We start from the raw sequence: 19132 nt of genomic DNA, 5'->3' as shown, positions 1-19132 counted from the left end.
GTACAGTGAATATATCCCTGCCACCTAGATTCCACAATTAACATTTTTCTATATTTGCTTTATTACATATCTATCAATCTATCTGATTTTTTATATTGTTCAAAGTTGTAATCATCAGTACATTTCACTTGTAAACCCTTTATCATTGACTGGAGTTCTGTATTTGTTTCTTTTTTTGACTGAGAAAGGTAAAATTTACATACGGTAAAATATACAAATCTGAAGTCAGTACAGTTTTTAAACTGCCTTGTGGTTGAAGCTCTGGAGCCAGACTGCCTGGGTTCTAATACTGCCTCTGCCACTGGCTGTGTGATCTCCCACGCGCTCCTTAACCTGGCTGTGCCTTTTTCGTCTTGGAGTTTTTGTCAGGATTAAAAGAATTATTATATATAAAGTATACAGATCAGTGACAGGCATATACTAACTTCTGTTTGCATAGTAGCATATTATTCTTATTATTGTTACTAGCCAAACACACAGAGATGTCATCAAGAAGGGGAGATGATTTGGGACCACCTCCAACTTCCTTGAACCTGGTCTTTCTTCCCTCGGCTCCTACTGCGCTGCCCACCTCCACCATTCATGTGGTCCTTGCTGCTTTGTTTTGCATACTTCTTCCTTCATCTGTCCTTTCATTCAACTATTCATAAACATTTAGTAAGCACCTACTAATGGATGGGGCTCATAATAGACTGAAGCTCTTTGAGGGCGGGGCTGTCTCATCCTTCTCCTGTAGTTCTACCTCAGCGAGTCATAGTCAGGGGGGAGGTTGAGGCCCCCTTTCAGCTGCCATCGCTGTGGACTGGCTTAACTCTGCCCTCTCACCTAGCGCCAGGGGCCAGGGATGAGCAATGAATGGATAGCAGTCGGAGAGAGGCACTTCTCAGGGACCCAGACATTCATCCCTCACAATCCCAGTTCTTGTCCTCCTACTCCAGCCCTTGACCTCAGGGACTTGGATGCAGCCCTCCCTCCAGCACCACCTCTGGGGGATAGAAGAATGCAGACCACATTGGAAATTTGAGTTCTGTGTTCTCATGATGGCCTTGCTGCCTGACTTTCTGCAAGCTACTTTCCCTTCTTGGGCCTCGGTTTCCCTCCCTGCTGAGCCAGATCTCTAAGGCCAGCTGTCTCCTCAAAGACTGTGTCTCTACCCCAACTCCTTCGCCAGTTCAGAGAACCCAGGCACCCGGCTGCCCCACCCCAGCTCTGGGTAAACAGGAAGCTGGGTGAGGGGAGTAGGGGTGTGTGGAAAGTCCCTGCCAGGTGTGTGGGTCTATAGGGAGGGGGTAGCCCCAGCCTTGAGGTATGAAAGCCCCCCGCCCTGGCCCTCGGTCAGAGTCTCCATGGGGGCACTGGAGCTGGCAGGCCGGGGTGGGAGGCCCCAGGGGAGGGGCTCCCTCCTGCTGGCTGTGGCAGGAGCTACTTCCCTGGTGACCTTGCTGTTGGCGGTGCCTATCACTGTGCTGGCTGTGCTGGCCTTAGTGCCGCAGGAGCAGGGAGGACTGGTGAGTGGCTGCAACAGGCCCACAGGTGGGGCGTATCTTGCCAATGCTGACCTACCTCTGGCTGTTCTGGGGTCTGTTGTCTCATCCGGCTCAGCTGTCCCTGGCAGGAATGTCTTGTCTTTGTCCTTGCTGGCTCTCTTTCTATGTTCTGGCGATGCTGTTGTGTCCTGATGTGTCCAAGCCCTTCAGTCTCCTCTCTTCTTCCCAAGACACACTCAGGCCCCTGTCTCTCTGCACAAGTCCATCTACCTTGCTTACTTTCCCTTCCAGGGGAGTGAGGGTTGGGGCTGGTGCTGGTGGGGAAAACCCCAGGTCTGAAGCTTGGGTCCATGTTGGGAGGGGTGGGGTTGGCATCAGCTGGATCTGAACTCTGGGCATTGTAATCCTACCCAACCAGGTAACAGAGAACACTGACTCCGGGTCACAGGCCCAGCAAGGATTGGGTAAGAGCAGACCATCTCCCCTCCCCCATTGCAGCCCCTCAGCGACTCCCAGCTTCCTTCTGCATCCCGGATTCCCTCCTCCTGCAGGAATCCAGGCTCCCCATCCCTGAGCTCTGGACCCCTTTCCTCTCAGGGGGAGCATGCATTGGTGGCTGCCCTGTACCCCGTGATAGACCCTTTGCCCCTTCCAGGGTTTCAGGAGGTGCAGGAGGCAGAGCCAGAAACGGATCTCAGCCCCAGGCTCCCGGCTGCCCACCTCATAGGTAAGGATCTCATAGACCTGAACAAGCGTTGAAATAATCCAAGGATACTAGTTTTGCTCGCCCACAGTTAGAGCTCTTTTATTCCAGTGCTCGATTTCCCACTGGCCCCACCATCTCACACTCCTGAAGTGGCCCCCTTACGCTCCTCCGCCTATTCTAGCCGCTTCTTCCCTCCTGCAGCAGGCAAAACCCGGCCTGGATCTCCTCACCACAGCTCTGCACCCCACATTCAGGTGCCCCCAGCCCCCAACTCACACTCATTCCAGAGGTGGCACCATCAGCCCTGCCCCTTGCCGGCTGGTTCCCTCGGGGCCGCCCACCCCTCCCAGAAGTCCCGGGTCCGGCTCGCTCCTTTCGGCCTCGGCTTCCCCGACTGCCACGGGCCCGTTTCTCCGCAGGCGCTCGAACGAAGGCGCAGGGGCTAAGCTGGGAGGCGACGAAAGAAGAGGCGTTTCTCCGGAGCGGGACGCAGTTTTCGGACGCCGAGGGGCTGGCCCTCCCGCAGGACGGTCTCTATTACCTCTACTGTCAAGTGGGCTACCGGGGCCGCACGCCCCCTGCCGGCAGGGGCCCCCCGGGCCGCTCGGTCACGCTGCGCAGCTCGCTGTACCGGGCGGGGGGCGCCTACGGGCCGGGCAGTCCCGAGCTGCTGCTCGAGGGCGCCGAGACCGTCACCCCGGCCCTGGACCCGGCCGGGGGACACGATTACGGGCCCCTGTGGTACACGAGCGTGGGGTTCGGCGGCCTGGTGCAGCTCCGGAGGGGCGAGAGGGTGTACGTCAACATCAGTCACCCCGATATGGTGGACTACAGGAGGGGGAAGACCTTCTTTGGGGCCGTGATGGTGGGGTGAGGGTCGCCCGCGTCCCTGGAAAAACGACCGCATGGTGCGAGTGTATGAATCGGATCAGATATTGGGGACCCAGACACCCAGGACCCCATGGCAGTGGGAGACATGTAGGAGACCGGAAACTGATTTTGAGCCTGATGAAATAAAGTAAAGCTTTAGTGCTGCCAATGCAGATGCTGAGATGCTAACGTGTCTTAATTCAGGATGGGTTTACAGGTGTGGCTTAAATATTCTCAGTATTTTTCAGAACAATTCATAACACTGCATATGGCCTTTGCTCCCAGGGATAGTGGTCCGCTTGTCCCACCTACCCCTGACTCTGAACCACCAGGCCCCAGCATTAGTGCAGCTAGAGGGCAAAGGAAAGGTAACTCCTCAAACTCCGAAGCATCTCCAAGCATCCTGACTCTCAGGGCTGCATGGTCCCAGTCAGACTTGGCAATACACTCTTTTCTCCTGGGTCCCTCCTGATAATGAGAGGGGTCATTACAAGGAAAGGCAAGCACCACTCAGAAACGACCAGCTGCACAGTAGACCCCTAATATGGCTGAGGAATGAAGCACTGAGGAGCCCATGGCTGCCTGAAGACCTCTTTAGCCCCTACCCCACAGTCAGCTCTTTTCCTGCAAGGAGCAGTAGCCAAGTCTCATAGGGTCTGCAGGGAGGAGGCTGAAGGAGAAAGTAGGGAGGGTGTTTGACATGGGTGGGGAGTGGGTGCCTGAAAACACCAGGAGGAGCCTGGGAAAGAAGGGGCAGAGGAAAATCTGATGCCATAGGGTCCCATCCAGGGTGGAATGGAAAGTCCTCACCCTTTGTTCACACTTTAGGTCCCATTTCCCCAAAGTGGGGGACCCTGGGATGAGTAACAGCAGTCCCCCGCTGATGACCTACTTTCAGCCCCAGGCTGGAGGAGGCAGAGGGTGACCCAAGGCCCTATCTAGGTCACCCCAGTGGGTCACCCCACCCCGCAGCACATTGCACAGTTTTCCCCTGCCTGGCAACCCTGTGGCCGGAAGGAAAACCCAACTTCTGAGCCCAGTGGGGGTTCCATTTCTGACTCCATATTTGTCTTTGACTTTGTCCAGAAGAGCCTTCTTGGGGGAAGGGGGTGCTTTTCTCTTTCAGTTCACCCACCTCACCCCCCCATCATTCACCAAAAAGATCAGTGAGTCCAATCTAGCATGTGGGTCCTTCACCCACATCTTATTCTTTGTTTTTTATTTTCTTCAGTCTGTCCAATTTCACCTACTGGGAGAATGGAAGGGGATAGAACAGCTAGCTGCCAGAATGCACTGAAAGCCCACTGTGCCAAGTGCCAAGAGCTGAGCGGGTGCTCTGATGGAGGCTGGGTCTTCTATTCTCATGCACCCCATATGCCTATGCAGTGGGCGTTCTGTCTCTATTTGATAGGTAAGATTAAGTGACTAGTTCCGGATGCACAGTTAGGACAGGGCTGGGCGGGGGTCTGGGATTGGGTGATTTGGAGCCTAGATGCCTGAATCTCTGGAAGTCCCTTGGCTGTGATTCAGGTGCCTGAGAATGTGGCTCCTCCCCAGCTCTCTCAGGCTATAACAGCCGGAAACCTCACCTGAGCTGCAGGACTTTCCCAGCAGGGATTGGAATTCCCAGAGTTGGAAATTCCAGTTCCCTGATGAAGAGGTAATTAGGTTCAGGCTCCTGTTTCCTGGGAGAAGGGAGACATTCCTTTGGGCTTTGTTTATACAGGGTCTCCTGGGACCCAGGAGTCTTAAGTTCTGAGGACTGGGTTGAGGATCTTAAGCCCTGCGGAAAGAGGACTTCAGGGAGCCGCCACCCACCCCTAAGGAGAGGCACATGTAGAATCAATTCCATGAAAGAGACCATGTTTCTTTTCTAAGCAAACTTTATTTCTCGCCACTGACCAGTAGGACGATTACAGACAAAACTCCCCTGGGGAGCAGAGGTTCAGCGATGTAGCGACAGTTGGTCACCAAATCAGCATTATTTAGAGGACTTGATCAGATAAATATTTTTTAAAAACATAAGCAAAAGGAGGTACAGAGGCCAGGAAGCTAGGTGAGAACAGCCTATAGTTCAGCTCTGTTTTCACAGAAAACATGTCTGAGTCAAGGCAGCTCCTACATTGGGTCTCTCTGGTTACCCCAACCTCCCAAATAAATACATTCATCAGTAAATAAATAAATAATAAATAAATTATAAATAATCACAAGTGCAAACATAAATAGAGGGGCCAGCCCCATGGGGAGGGCTGGGCTCCATGTCTCAGGGAAGAGCCTGGAAACATCTGAAGAGAGAAAGGCTTGAAGTCCATCATGTCAAGTTCTAGGTGATTTCTTCTCAAGGGATATTCTGAAGCTTTCTGGCCAGAACCAAAGGCTCCCTGGTCCCCATATTCCAGATGTCCCTGGTTGAATTCAGGGACCAAAACCTGAGGCCCCCAGTGGGTTCTAGAAGCCCCAAGTTTGAATTCTTGGTGGTGCCCCATTATCCAGGCCACACATCCCTGCATCCTGGTTTTCTAAGTGGTATTGTTGTTCAAAATGCTAAGCCTGGGGTCCAACTCTGAGCCTCTAATTCACTTTCTAAGCCAGAAGAGGATGAGGGGGACTGAAGAAGCAGATAATAAAAGGATTGAAGTGGATTAACGGTAGGGGAAGGATGAATGTCCGTCCTCCTCACAGGGCAATGATCCCAAAGTAGACCTGCCCGGACTCGGCAAAGTCCAGATAGTTGGGCAGATTGGTCTCGGCACTGAGTCGATCACCCTTCTCCAGCTGGAAGACCCCTCCCAGGTAGATGGGCTCATACCATGGCTTGGCTTCAGCCCCCTCTGGGGTCTCCCTCTGGCAAGGACTCTTGATGGCAGAGAGGAGGTTGACCTTGCTCTGGTAGGAAACAGCAACGCGGCTGATGGTGTGGGTGAGGAGCACGTGAGTGGAGGGGCAGCCTTGTCCCTTGAAGAGGACCTGGGAGTAGATGAGGTACAGCCCATCTGATGGCACCACCAGTTGGTTGTCTATCATCTCCACACCATTGGCCAGGAGGGCATTGGCACACCGGTTCAGCCACTGGAGCTGCCCCTCAGCTTGGGGGTTTGCTAGAGGGAGGGAGGGAGGCGTGAGTCAGTGTGACCCTGTCAGTTCACTCTCCACATCCTGTCCTCAAGTTCTGCCCACCCCCACATCCGGTTCTTGTCCACTCTGCCTGTCTCCCCACGTTCCATCTGGCCATGAGATTCTGAGTATCCGTCTTAAGGCCTGTGCTCTTTCTCCACCCTCCCCTAGAGCTCAGCAAGTCCTCCTGCTGTCTCCAAGGTCTGTCTACCCTCAGCCTGGGTTCAGCTCCCAAATCCTGTCCTTCCAAGTCCCATCTGCTCCTTCATCCTCAAGACACATCCTCAGAGCTCTTACCTACAACGTGGGCTACAGGCTTGTCACTCAGGATTCGAGAAGATGATCCTGGGGAGGAAGGAGGAAAGAAACAGGTGAGACCCTTAATATTCCCAGAAAGTATACCCCTACTTTGGGCCGGCCTGTGGCTTCCTTGGGAGAGTGTGGTGCTGACAACACCAAGGCCACGGGTTCGGATCCCATATATGGATGGCCAGTTAGCTCACTGGGTGAGCGTGGTGCTGACAACACCAAGTCAAGTGTTAAGACCCCTTTACTGGTCATCTTTTTTTTTTAAGAAAAGAAAGTATCTCCCTACTTTGACCTTCATTCCTCCTCCCTAAATCCAAGAGTCTAAATTTTCCCCACAGCTTCCTTCCCAGGACACTCCCCCCTCCCTCCACCAACTCAAACCCAGGATGAGGAGAGAGGCTTTGGACACACTTACTGAGTGTCTGGGCAAGAGGATTGATTAGATGGAGGCCATTTGGTAACTGTTGGGGAGAAGGAGAAGGATTAGCATCAGAGGAAGTCACCCCCAAAAGAGAAACAGCTGGCTGCTTATGTAGCTTGTGCTCTCTGCCCAGATGTCTGATTTTCTCTTTCCATTCATCCATTTATTCATCCATCCATCCATTCAACAACTCTTTCATTAAGTGCCTTCCATGTGCCAGAACTTTGTCTTCATCTCTCCTTATCTCTCTGTCCTCATCTCTCTCATTTTTCATATCTCCCACATCTCTATCCACATCTCTTTCTGTTTCGCCATCTTTATTCATATCACTTATTTCTCCCTATCTCTCCACCCACACCTCGCATCTCTCTCCACATCCCTCTTTATGTAGGTACATCTGCTTGCCCATTCATTCATTCACCCCACAAATATTTAGTGAGCAATGTGTGCTGTTGCTTCATCTCTCTCTCTACTCCCCCATCTCTCTCCAAATCTCTGTACCTCCCCATCTTTCTCCACGTTTTTCCTTCCCACCCTTCCCCATCAGCCCACCTCTTTCCCCCACCTCATCTTTCTTGCTCTCTTTCTCCCCCTTTTCTCTGCTGGCAAGGCACTCACCTCTTCCCTCTGGGGGCCGATCACCCCGAAGTGCAGCAGGCAGAAGAGCGTGGTCGCTCCTGCCACAAGCAGGAAGGAGAAGAGGCTGAGGCACCAGCACTGCCTGGGGCCCTGGGGCCCCCCTGCCTTCTTGGGGAGCACCTCCTCGGCCAGCTCCACGTCGCGGATCATGCTTTCAGTGCTCATGGTGTCCTTTCCAGAGGGAGCCGGTGGAGCCCTGAGGCACTGTGTGTGAGAGGGAGAGAACCTGCCTGACTGCTTGTCTGGGGGTGTGGCAGCTGAGGGTTATTTCCAGGGGTGTCTGGAGTTGCTTCTCTCCCTCTTGGCTGGTCCCCTTGTGTCCTCGCTGAGAGAGTTTATGCTGGCTGGGTGTGCAGCAGCTGCCTTTATATGCCCGTGGGGTGAGAGGAGGGCGGGGAAAGGTTCTCATTCAACCAGCGGAAAACTTCCTTGGTGGAGAAACCCATGAGCTCATCTGGAGGAAGTGGTAGTGGGCCCTACACCTTCTGTCTTGGTTTCTTCTCCATCGCGGGGGCGGGGGTTTGGAAAGTTGGGGACACCCAGGCATCAAGGATACTTCCCACCCTCCCTACTCGGATTCTGAGGTGGGCTTCCTGGGCCAGTTACCAATATGTGTGTAGGACCCTGGAGGCTGGACCCCAGTTGCCCCCTGCCCCTCAATGTCTATTATTTCCATTTATGTTGGGGACCATGTCTGTGGCCTGTTTCCCTCTGATTTCCAGACAGGAGTTATGTGGGGGGTAGAACTAGAAATGGGAGGGGCTTCAGAAAGCTGAGTCCTTAAGGGAGAGAAAACTAGGGCAGGGGGCGCCGTGCTGGGTGTTGAGGCTTGTGTCTGGGTCTCTGTGGGGAAAAGGAGCCGGGGGCAGGGCAGCCTGAGACTTGGGGGCATGCCTTGGGCCTCTGGAAGGGCTGGGTGGTGGTAGCAGGGACAAGCCTGGGACAGCCCCGGGGGATTGCAATCAGCCCTGGGAATTCACGGACCTGCTGGGGTGGGTCTTTTTCTTTCATTCTGACCAGGGACTCAGAGCTGGTTTCAGTTTTGGCTTCCAGGGGACTCTGAGGTCCCTGATGTTTTCATGAAGCCTCCACCTGTCAGAGCCCCGGTGTGTGGCCATGTCTCCTCAAATGTTCCCTGATTCCAGACCCCCTGGTCCTGGAGATTCTCCCATTCCAGAGGGCTCTGTGCATGGCCATGTCTTCCAGGGGTCCCCATACCCCACTCCCATAATTCTGAACATTTCTTCACCCTTTGGTGTGATCATTTCTCCCCAGAGACCTCCTGCAACCCCCATTCTGCGGAGCCCCTACTTGTGGCCATACCTCCCAGGGACTCCCTGGCCCCCTCTAGGCCTTGGACCCCCATTTTTCCTTAGTCTTCCCAGCTTATCCTTTGGTTCCTCCGTGAGTCAGCCACGTATCCCTGGAGCTCCTTGAGCCCCTTTATCTTCTTATTCTGCCTACAGCTCCTATCCCCTCTGAGGCCTCTGTCTCTCCCTCTATTCCTTAGAGAGACCTGGGACATCCTCCCCTCACAGACAGACAGACAAGCAGACAGCATTTCAGAGAAAAGAGGTTTATTGGGCTTCCTTGAGCTTGCAAATGTCTCCCTGTGGAATGTTGGATCAAGCAGCAGCTGGCTTTAAGAGCCTTTTGCATCCTTCTAGAGCCCTGCTAGAGACATACTTCTCTCTCTAGGTCAGCTTTGTGCCAATGCCCTCTCACTCCTCATCTCTTGGGCCTGTTTCTCTCTCTCTTTTCTGATGTTCTTCGATCATTCCCCTCTATCTTTCATAAATAAATAATTTAATTTTCCCCTTCATAAATAGTCCCCCTCCTGCCTCCAGTCAGCCCCCAAGCTCCCCCATGTGTCTGCTCCTCCTCCATGTCCAGGTCCTCAGCCGAACATCGGGGTGGTTCAGGGAGGTGTGGTCCCTGGGGGTGCCTAGACTTCCTTCTTTGAAAGCTGTGGGTGATTTGAGTGGGGAAGACTTGAGGCTGTTGGAATAATCAAAGGAGAGGTGCTGGTGACCTTTGAAAAGGTCAGAATGAAGGCAAAACGGGGAGAAGGCCTTGAAACCAATTTTTTTTCTTTCTGGATTTTTCCGTGTTCTATACAGCAAAAGCTCCAAAGAAGACAGTACTGGGGCTGATGACTAGGTGGGAGATGCTCGTTGTGTAAGTGGATAGCTGGTCTCCCTGGCTGAGCAGGAACACAGCCCCACTGTACATTGAGTGCACCCAAGGTCTCTGCGGCCCTGTGCACGCAAACTTCTGGGTGCTGAGGATAGGCACGAACAAGGGGTACTGGGGGGATAAGAGCCGGACCTCATGCGCCAAAAAGATAGGGGTGACCTTTGGGGAACAGGCTTCCCCAGAGAAGACCACCTGGGAGTAGACGAAATAGAGGCCATTGGTGGGGATCAGGAGGGAGTTGTTGCTCATAGAGAAGCCATGTTGGAGGAAGGCACGATCCACATTCACTTTCCAGTGCAGTGAGTCCTGTGATCTGGTGTCTCCTAAAAAGAGCCATAGGGGGTAGGGGTTGGGGGTCAAGGGTCTGGGTCAGAGGTCTCAATCCCTGAGGAAGCAGTCACCAGATGACTGAGTTCCTGGGGGAGGGATGGGGGAGAGGTGGGAGTGGACTGCCTCTGTTTTTTGGGGTGGGAGAAGTTAGGGGAGAGGTGAGCTGGATGTTTGGGTCCCTGAAGCAGGGTGGGTGCAAAGCTGGGAGGCTACACATCTGGGAGGTCAGGTAGATGTTTACCAACGAGGTGAGCAGCAGGTTTGAGGGTGCTGGGGTCAGTCTGTGCAGCTGAGTGTGAGAGGCCGACACTGGGGAGCCCCTAGGGGAGAAGGGGAGAACAGAGTTGAGGGGGGCTCTAGGGCTCAAGGTTTGACGGGGCCATCCCAGCAGCCCCCGTTCTCCTGCTGCCTCACCTGGGCCCCAGGCGGCAGGGCCAGCAGCAGCCCCAGAAGGAGGGGGAGGAGGAGGGCGCCATATGCCCTTGGGAGGTAGAGACGTCCAGGTGGTGTCATGGGGAGAACCTGCAGGGAGAGAGAGACAGTGAGCGGGGTGGGGCACACTGTGGAAGACGGACCTCCTGCCTGTGGAGACAGCCACCCCGAGAGACAAGGCGACAGACTGAGAAGGGGACAAGGTTCAGTCAGGGAAACCCCAAGGTGAGCAGAGGGAGACAGAGAGACAAGAAGGGAACAGAGAGATAGCAGCAGAAACAGGGAATGTGTGAAAGAGACAGAGAGAAAGAGACTGAAAGATAGAGAGTCAGAGACAGAGGAACAAACCAAAACCAAATCCACCAGGGCCAGGCCCAAGCAGGTCAGGGACCCAGGCAGCAGGTGCAGGAGGGGCTGTGCCCAGGCGAGGGGAAGGATGCCACAGGGTAGGAGTCTCAGGCCCGGGAGGCCCAAGGAGATGGGGCTGGAAAGTCTCACCTGCTGTGCGGGGTCTCTGGGCCCGGCGGCTTGGGTCCCTTTATAGAGGAAGCGGCAGTGGCAGCGTGGCAGGTGGCGGGCGGGTTCTAGGTCGGGGCTGGGGCCCCGGGGAAGCCCCCGGGGCTTAGAAGATGCTGCTGTTTCAGTCGAAGGCAGGAAAGGCTGAGGCCTAGGAGAGAACCACAAGCTGGGGGCTCAGGCGACTGAGTTCTGGGAAAGGGAGTGGGGTCAGGGGAACCGGGGGCTGGGAGGGCCAGGGAGTAGGGTCAGGCTTAGGAGTTCCAGAGAAGGGACAGTCAATTCAGGGAGGAGCAGGTGGGGTGTGGGCTGGAGGCCCAGTTCCCTGAAAAGAGATCATATATAACACCTCTGCACCCTCGGCTGGTTACAGGCTTCTCTCTTTGCCCATTTCCTTCTCTTGTACCTCCTGTCCTTGTCCTGAAAGACTCAAGTCACACTTGTCCCAGTTTGTGTACAGGTCATCTGACAGGTTTCATCTCAAGAAGTTCCATTATATACCTCCTTGCATGGTGTATACCTATTGTCCTAGTGAAAATATTAATTGAGCCCTCTTTCACTCTCAAAAGTGTCCTGGTTTGGATGATAAAGTTTTTGGTCCCCTTACCCAGATGCCATGAATTCATGTATGATGAGGTCTCATCCCACTCCTGAAGGATGTCCTCCACTTCATCCAGACCTCAGGTGGCCTCCACAGATCAGATTTATATAACCTGGGATAAATACACACTCCAGAATCAATGTGGCAGACCACTTCCATAGTTCTCTGTAGGGGAAGCTTCAGAATTCCACACAGGAGGGGCTTAAGGGTAGTGACCTAGGCTGGGGTGGGGACAGCGGATTTGTCTTGAAGCTTCATTTGCATAGCCAATACACTGTTTTAAATTGTTCAAGATTTTTTCCTTTTTATTAATGTATAACTTAGGGGCAATGAGGTTTGTATTTCTCAGGTGTGCAGCTGATGAATTTTTTCATCTGTATATAGCCATGTAGCCACCACCCAGTTCCACATGTTTTCAGGTCCCCAGGGTATTCTCTCATGCCTTTCCCAAGGTGATACTTCCAAAGATAACCAACCACTCTCTGACCTCTATTACTGTAGATTAGTTCTTCCCACTTTTGTGCTTCATATGAATAAAATCACGCAGAATGAGCTTGTTTGTGTTTGGCTTCTTTCACACAATGTCACGTTTGTGAGATTCGTCCATGTTGTTGTGAGCATTGGTAGTGCTGTTTTGTTATTGTGATGTAATATTTTATTGCATGGATATACTCTAATGCATCCTTTTGCTAATGGACTTTTGGCTTGTTTCTAGGTTTTGGATGATATGAACATTCTTGTACGTAAGCCAGTTTTTACTTAGCTTGTAAGTTATAGGTTTTTTAAAAAGCAAAGTTTCTAAAGATGATTTTGTTCTCTTCTCATAAGACTGAGATAATACCAACTGCCAACCTCAAATATTATTATTACTGTTATTGGTGTTGGGATTTCATTCAGAGGGTTTTAGAGGAGCTGGTGGTGACGGAGGCTGAGGCCCACTGTTGCTTTGAGCACACCGATGCTCTGCTCAGGCACAAGGTTCCTAGGGATCTTGGTGTGCTATGGCACAATAAGTAACATTCAGCATGTGTATGAGCTATTCCTCCTGCTATCCTCTCCTACCTGGGCCCTGCAACTTATCCTCTCTTACTTCACTAGTCTTAGCTATTGTTCCTTTTCATTCTGCAGGGATGGAAAGGGGTGATCTCTCTTCTCACCCATCATAAGGGTCACAGCCGACAGTCCTATAACAAAAGACAGATTAACAAGAGAAAAGCATAGTAAATTTATTTCATATAAGTTTTTTTTTTTTTTTTTTTTTTTAAAGATGACCGGTAAGGGGATCTTAACCCTTGACTTGGTGTTGTCAGCACCACGCTCACACAGTGAGCAACCGGCCATCCCTATATGGGATCCGAACCCGTGGCCTTGGTGTTATCAGCACCACACTCTCCCGAGTGAGCCACGGGCTGGCCCTATTTCATATAAGTTTTACATTACACAGGAGCCTTCAGAAATGAAGACTCAAAGATCCAGGGAAAACCATCTGTTTTTATGCTTAGATTTGATGAAGAATGAACAGCTGCATAGAAATGTGACTGGACAAAAAAAGTCTGATCTAATGGAAATAGACAGAGGGGGAGAAAAACTCAGAAAGATCTTTCTGTTTGGATTCTTCTTGGCCTCCCTATGTGGCATTCCTTCCTCCCAGGTATAGACCCTTCTGGAATGACGGTCTTATGACCTACTATCAGATAAGATAGGTCAGAGACTTTTTTTATGGCCAGCTATTACACAGTAAGGTGGGGAAAGGTTAGAGTAATATTTCTAGGTTCTATGGCTGGCTTAGGGGAAGAGGAGTTCTAGTTTCTATAGCTTGCCTTGGTGGAGGAAAGGGAGTGAGACACAGGAGGGCAGGAGAGGCCTTGGTTCTGAGGCGAATTCTGAGGCCACTTCTGAGGCCTTCCAACCTTTAGTTCAAAGTACTTAGAATGCCAAGGCACCATACTTAGGGATATCATGTTCTGAGTCCCAACAGTTCTCATTCCACCTCTTTAGCTCCCTCTCTACTCTACAAATATTTATTGAGCACCTTGTACAAGGCATTGGGGACAAAGATGAGAAAGATGGTCCCCTGACCTCCAGGACCTCAAGGACAATAAAGTGGGATAATTTTCATGACAGTGGGCTTATGGCAGCCCACAGAAAAGTCGTCAAACCTGGCCTGGGGGAGAGGTGATTTGGGTGTTCATTATCAAGGCAAAGAAGAAGTGGGGAAGCATTTCAGATGGAGGAAAGTATGTGTGCGAAGACTGGAGGTGAGAGAGAGCATGAAGTATGCTGTATGCTGAGATGTGCAGCTGAGTACAACTTGGGAGGTAAGCTGAGAACATATCCTGGAGGGTTTAAAACCAAGAAAAGAAGTTTGGATTTCATTCTAAATATGATGGGGAGCCACCAAAAATTTTAAGTGAGAGAGGGACCCACCCAGATTGGGATGTTAGAAAAATGAGTCTGGAAGCTACACTGAGGAATGGGTTGGGGTATGGGGGTTAGGGGACTAGGGAGGAAGCCAGAAGCATGGAGACAAGGTAGGAGGGTTTTTTGACAACCCAGCAAGATGACAGGGGCCTGCATTTATATTGAGGTAGGAGAATGAAAAGGAGAGAGTTTCTAGGCAAGACCTATGGGTCCTGGTGGCTGATCAGATGTGATGGAGAAAGGAGAGAAGTTATGGATGCCTCTTTTAAGTTTCTCGGTCTGTATCTTGTTCTCTTAACCTTATTATCTCTTGCGTCACTGTTGGTTTCCCTCTTGGCCCCTGCTCCTTTCCTTTTCTCTGTGTCTCTCTTTCTCTTGGGGTCCATTTTCCTTCCTGTTATCTCTTTTTCCCTCTTTGATGGTATGAGCTGATGGACTGAGAGACCCCAGCTAAACTATATTAAAATATAAAATGGTATTGCAATTAACAGAGAGAAACAGAGAGAAAGAGAGAAACACAGGGTCAGAGAGGAAGACTGGAGGGATGAAAAGGGGAAGGCAAGAAGGAGTGAGGACGAGACATGAGAGACAGAGAGGAAGGAAGGGCAAGAACTGGGCTGAGGCTTGGTGTCACGAGCATTTGTGATGTGCTGAAGAACGCTCCCTTGCGATGGGCCAATCTTGGTTTCAATCTCACTTTCGGAGGTTGTGTGAAATTTGGTTTCTTTCTTGAGGAGGCCAGCAGTTGGTTTGGGGCTTTCCCTGGGTGGGATGGCTGATGACTGGAGTCTTGTGTCCCAAACTCAGGGAAATTCAGTCTTTATAGTGGTCTCTGTGGAGAAACTAGTGAACTCTCTGAGGCCTCCAAATGAGGCTGAAATGACATTAGCCTGAAACTTGAATTTAGCCTCAAAACCCAAGTTGGGATTTAATACCAACTTCGACCCTAGCCCAAATTTAACCTCAACCCAAATCACAACTCAAACTCAACCCCAACTGTAACCCTAACCTCAAATCTAAACACATCCCAATATATAAACCCCCAAATAAAACATATCCTCTAAACCAACATGACCATTTCTAGGACTAATTTTGAAACTAACATCACCATTCCTAACCCTAAACTTGAATCTGACTCTAAATGTAAGTCCGATCGGAGTCAAAAACCTAAAATTGAACCTTATCTTGCTTTACCATATGTTCATCCATCCCTCCATTTAGTAAGTATTTGTTGAGTGCCTACTATGTGCTGGGCATGTTCCAGGCAGTAGGGATACAGACGCAAACAAGTCAGAAGAGGCCCCAGCACTCTTGGAGCTGATATTCCAGTGAGGAAAACAGAAAGGAAATAAACTGGAGAAGTCAGTAAGTAGTGCTACGAGAAAATAAGACAGGATGATATGGTAAGAGTGGCAGAAAACTATTTCACATACACTAGTCAGCAAAGTACTCTCTGAGTAAGGCAGTGGCATTGAAGATGAGACCCAAATGACAAGAGCGATCAGGTGAAAGTTTGGGAGCAAAGCATTCCAGGCAAAGGGAACAGCTACTGCAAAGGCTGGAAGGCAGAGACGAGCTGAGGGCGTTGAAGAACAGAAAGGTCAGTGTGGCAGGAGCAGAGAGAGAGACTGGGAGGGGGCGGGAGGTGAGGTCAGAGAGGAGGGCAGGGACCAGGTCACACAGTGCGAGGAGGGGTAAAGCGTCTAGCTTTTATTCAACTGTGGGAAGCCTTTGGAAGGTGTCAGAGTGTGTGTGTGTGTTTGAGAGAGAGAGGGAGAGGTGGAGGTGATTGGATTTATGTTTTTAAAAGGTCATTGTGGCTCCTGTGTTTAGATTGGCTTGTTTGTAGGGGACAAGAGTGAAAGCAGGGACACCAGTCAGGAGGCAATTGCAGTAATGCTGAAGAGTAGATGGTGGTAGCCTTGGAGATGGAGAGTAGTAGACAAATTTAGGGTATATTTCAGAGGTACAATCAACAGGACTAGATAATGGACTGGATGGACAAGAGGAAATGGGGAGACTGGAAGAGAAGCAAGATTCTGACGGGATGGGAGAACCAAAAGTTCTATTTCAGATGTGTTAAGTCTAAGTCTACTACACAGACTTGCAAATGGAGATGTCACTTGGCAGTTGGGTACATGAGTATGGATTTCAGAGGCAAGGTCAGAGCTAGAGAGGAAAACTGGGAGTTGTCAGCATGAAGATGGCATTTAAAGCCATGGAACTGGAAGAGATACCTTATCTTGTACATCCTGGTAAGACCCCTTCCCAGGTATTTGTGTTTCCCCCGACAATAAATGCAATGCCTCTTCCATTCTGAATTCCAGAAGCAGCAATCTCCTGCTCCAGAAGCAAAATCCTCCAGACGTCATCTTCTCCTGAATTCTCACTGGGATTCAACCACCCTGAATTCAATTCCCTACCCCACAAGGACTCTTCTACCAATTGATTTCACAATATATGATGGGTCTTTAAAAAGTTCATGGAAATATTTGTATTATCTTTTCATTCTATTTTTCCACAAACTTTTTGAAGTATCTCCATACTATGGAACTCCTCATATATTCAAATCTTCTATTTCACTCTTCCTCTGGGCACTTTGAAATCTGGTGTTCCCCTAATGGTGCTACCTCTCTCTTTGGTGAAACCTGCTTTTTCTTTGATCTCCAATGCTAGGGGTAGGGGGCAGAGGAGAGAGGTGATTATTCTCCCCCCACACCCATCACTCCTCCTCCTCTCTTGAAGTCCATGTCTTTTGTATTTGCCACGCTCTTCCTGTCTTCTCCATCAACATCTGTACTATGCTCTTAACAGCTTGCATATCTAGCTCAGTTTTTCTCCATATCTCATCCTCTACCACCATCTTTAGTGACTCCATACCACACAGATCAGATGAATCTTACACTCTGGCCTCTCCATTCTTCACCTTTTTCAACTCCAACATGTTTACAGTCTTTTTCTCTGCTCCACTTTAGCCACGAATAAACAAAGTTGCACCTTGAACTTCAGCATCACTTAGAAATGATACACTTTCATGATCTTGAACTCTGAATTTTTCTTCTCCTCACAAAACCATCCATTTTCTATATCTCCCACTCTCTCCTTCCCATTGACTCAGTTCTTTGTTCTCACCAAGACTTCCAGCTTCATCTACTTTCCTAGTTTTCCTTGTTGATTTCGTTTGACATGTACTGCATGGTCAATAATTTCAACTAGTATTTTAGAATCTCTCACCTACCTGATGCTCTACCAAGACCTTGAAAAACTTGACTTGGGTAAACTCAATGGTCTCATTCTTGGATCTTTCTTTTAGGCTGCCATGTATTGCAGGAGAGAGTCCTGTCGCCATAAGAGGCCTACTACTAATCTTGGCCATCTAACCTCAGAGTCCTCAGTGTTCCTTGACAAAACTTTCAGTCATTCTTTGTTGCCTCTCCATTATACTCCTGCAGGTGATGTTCTAAATCTCCAGGCCTCTACGTCTTTCACCCTACCTCTTCTCTCAGTTGCTGATGCCATCATCTTTTTTATTGTTTAAGGCCATCAAGGTGGATCTTACTTCCCTCTTTTCCCTTCACTGTTATTTGTATTCCATCTTTCCTTTTTTCTTGACCCAGAGTACTCTTTCTCTTTTTTCAAGGCTGACCCTTTCATCTGTACTCTTTATCCCACTTCCTGTCTTTACCATACTTTTTTCACCCCTTTCTTATATTTTCAGTACGTTTCTGTCTTCACGTGCCTTCCCTTCATCTTACAAACATATTCAATTTTCTTTCTTCAAATAAACAAAAAATCCTTCTCTGGACTCTTTCTCCCTCAGATATTCCACCTCTCACCTTCCCTTTCTGTGCAATATGTTGAGACTAGCTTCCTTAACTAAACACTTTTTCGAGAACTGGTAAAATTTTCCTCATCTGTAAGATTTGTGGGTAGAGCTAAGAGATGATTCTTAGTTGTTTTGTGTACTCACCACTCTATGGCTCTGCACCCACTGCCTCCTTTTCCTCTCCTCCCACTCATTCCTCAACCCATGTAAAGTGATTTCTGCCCCTCTATTAAATGGAAACTGTTTTCTCCAAATTTGTAATCATCTAGTTTCTGAACCCAAAGGATCTTGTCAACCCTCACCTTCTAGATCTTTCGAAGCCTCAGACACGGCTGCCTGGTCTCTGCTCGGCACACCCCTCCCTTGCCTTTCTTCTCTGACTGCTTCCTCAACCTCTTCCCTTTCTTGGTTCTCTTCCTTTGATCATCCTCAGGGTTCTTCTGGTCACTCCACCCTCATTCTTTTTTTTTTTTTTTTTTTTTTTTTTTTTTAATAAAGATGACCGGTAAGGGGATCTCAACCCTTGACTTGGTGTTGTCAGCACCATGCTCAGCCAGTGAGCCAACCGGCCATCCCTATATACAGATCTGAACCCGTGGCCTTGGTGTTATCAGCACTGCACTCTACCGAGTGAGCCATGGGCCGGCCTTCAGTAGGCCTTCTTTGAGCACTTTATTGTTCTATGCAGGTGCACCTCCCATTATTACCTGTAGTTACTCGTATATTACTTGTCTCACCAGATTGCAAATTCCATGAGGGCAGTGACTTTTTCACTTATACCTATTGTCTAGCAGTGCCCTGCCCCTAACAAGTGCTTAATAAAAATGCACTGACTGAAAGGGCCGGCCCGTGGCTCATTTGGGAGAGTGTGGTGCTGATAACACCAAGACCACAGGTTCAGATCCCTACATAGGGATGGCTGGCTTGCTCATGTGGGAGAGCGTGGTGCTGACAACACCAAGTCAAGGGTTAAGATCCCCTTACCGGTCATCTTTTTTTAAAAAAAAAACAAAAATGTACTCACTGAATATCTGAAATTGAACTCCTCATCTTGCCCCTTGGCCACGCTCCTCCTTCTTGATTTAAGTCATCATCTTTCCAATCCCCAAGGCTCAAAACTTGGAGTTATGTAAGACTCCTCTTTTCCCACTGCCACCAACCAATCAGTTGTCATATCCTAATGTCCCCTCGAAGTTTATAAAATTTGTTCCCTTTTTAAATGCTGTTAATGGAGTTATTGGGACTTAAGTAGAAAGTGCACGAG

General features: G+C 49.9%; 3 protein-coding genes across 4 annotated transcripts; 1 reads left to right on the top strand and 2 right to left on the bottom strand.

Moving 5' to 3' along the window:
* The first annotated feature begins 1346 nt into the window (after positions 1-1346).
* Positions 1347-3067, top strand: LTB (lymphotoxin beta). 2 transcript variants are annotated; one of them, XM_063096061.1, is made up of 4 exons: positions 1347-1508; positions 1906-1951; positions 2143-2214; positions 2613-3067. In XM_063096061.1, the coding sequence occupies exons 1-4, from the start codon at positions 1347-1349 to the stop codon at positions 3065-3067; spliced, it is 735 nt and encodes a 244-aa protein (XP_062952131.1). The 2 variants fall into 2 exon arrangements, with proteins under 2 accessions (XP_062952131.1, XP_062952132.1); XM_063096062.1 differs by lacking the exons at positions 1906-1951; positions 2613-3067.
* Positions 3068-5739: 2672 nt separating this feature from the next.
* Positions 5740-7711, bottom strand: TNF (tumor necrosis factor). The gene is made up of 4 exons (XM_063098038.1): positions 7526-7711; positions 6902-6947; positions 6475-6522; positions 5740-6161 (listed from the first exon to the last, which is right to left on the bottom strand). The coding sequence occupies exons 1-4, from the start codon at positions 7709-7711 to the stop codon at positions 5740-5742; spliced, it is 702 nt and encodes a 233-aa protein (XP_062954108.1).
* Positions 7712-9658: 1947 nt separating this feature from the next.
* LTA (lymphotoxin alpha) lies at positions 9659-10585 on the bottom strand. The gene is made up of 3 exons (XM_063098402.1): positions 10487-10585; positions 10314-10392; positions 9659-10065 (listed from the first exon to the last, which is right to left on the bottom strand). Exons 1-3 carry the CDS (start codon positions 10583-10585, stop codon positions 9659-9661), a joined length of 585 nt encoding a protein of 194 aa, XP_062954472.1.
* Between the last annotated feature and the right edge of the window lie 8547 nt (positions 10586-19132).

Source organism: Cynocephalus volans, chromosome 5, assembly GCF_027409185.1.
Source record: "Cynocephalus volans isolate mCynVol1 chromosome 5, mCynVol1.pri, whole genome shotgun sequence".
In the NCBI taxonomy this organism is placed as follows: domain Eukaryota; kingdom Metazoa; phylum Chordata; class Mammalia; order Dermoptera; family Cynocephalidae; genus Cynocephalus; species Cynocephalus volans.
This window is presented reverse-complemented; position numbering and strand designations above follow the sequence as displayed.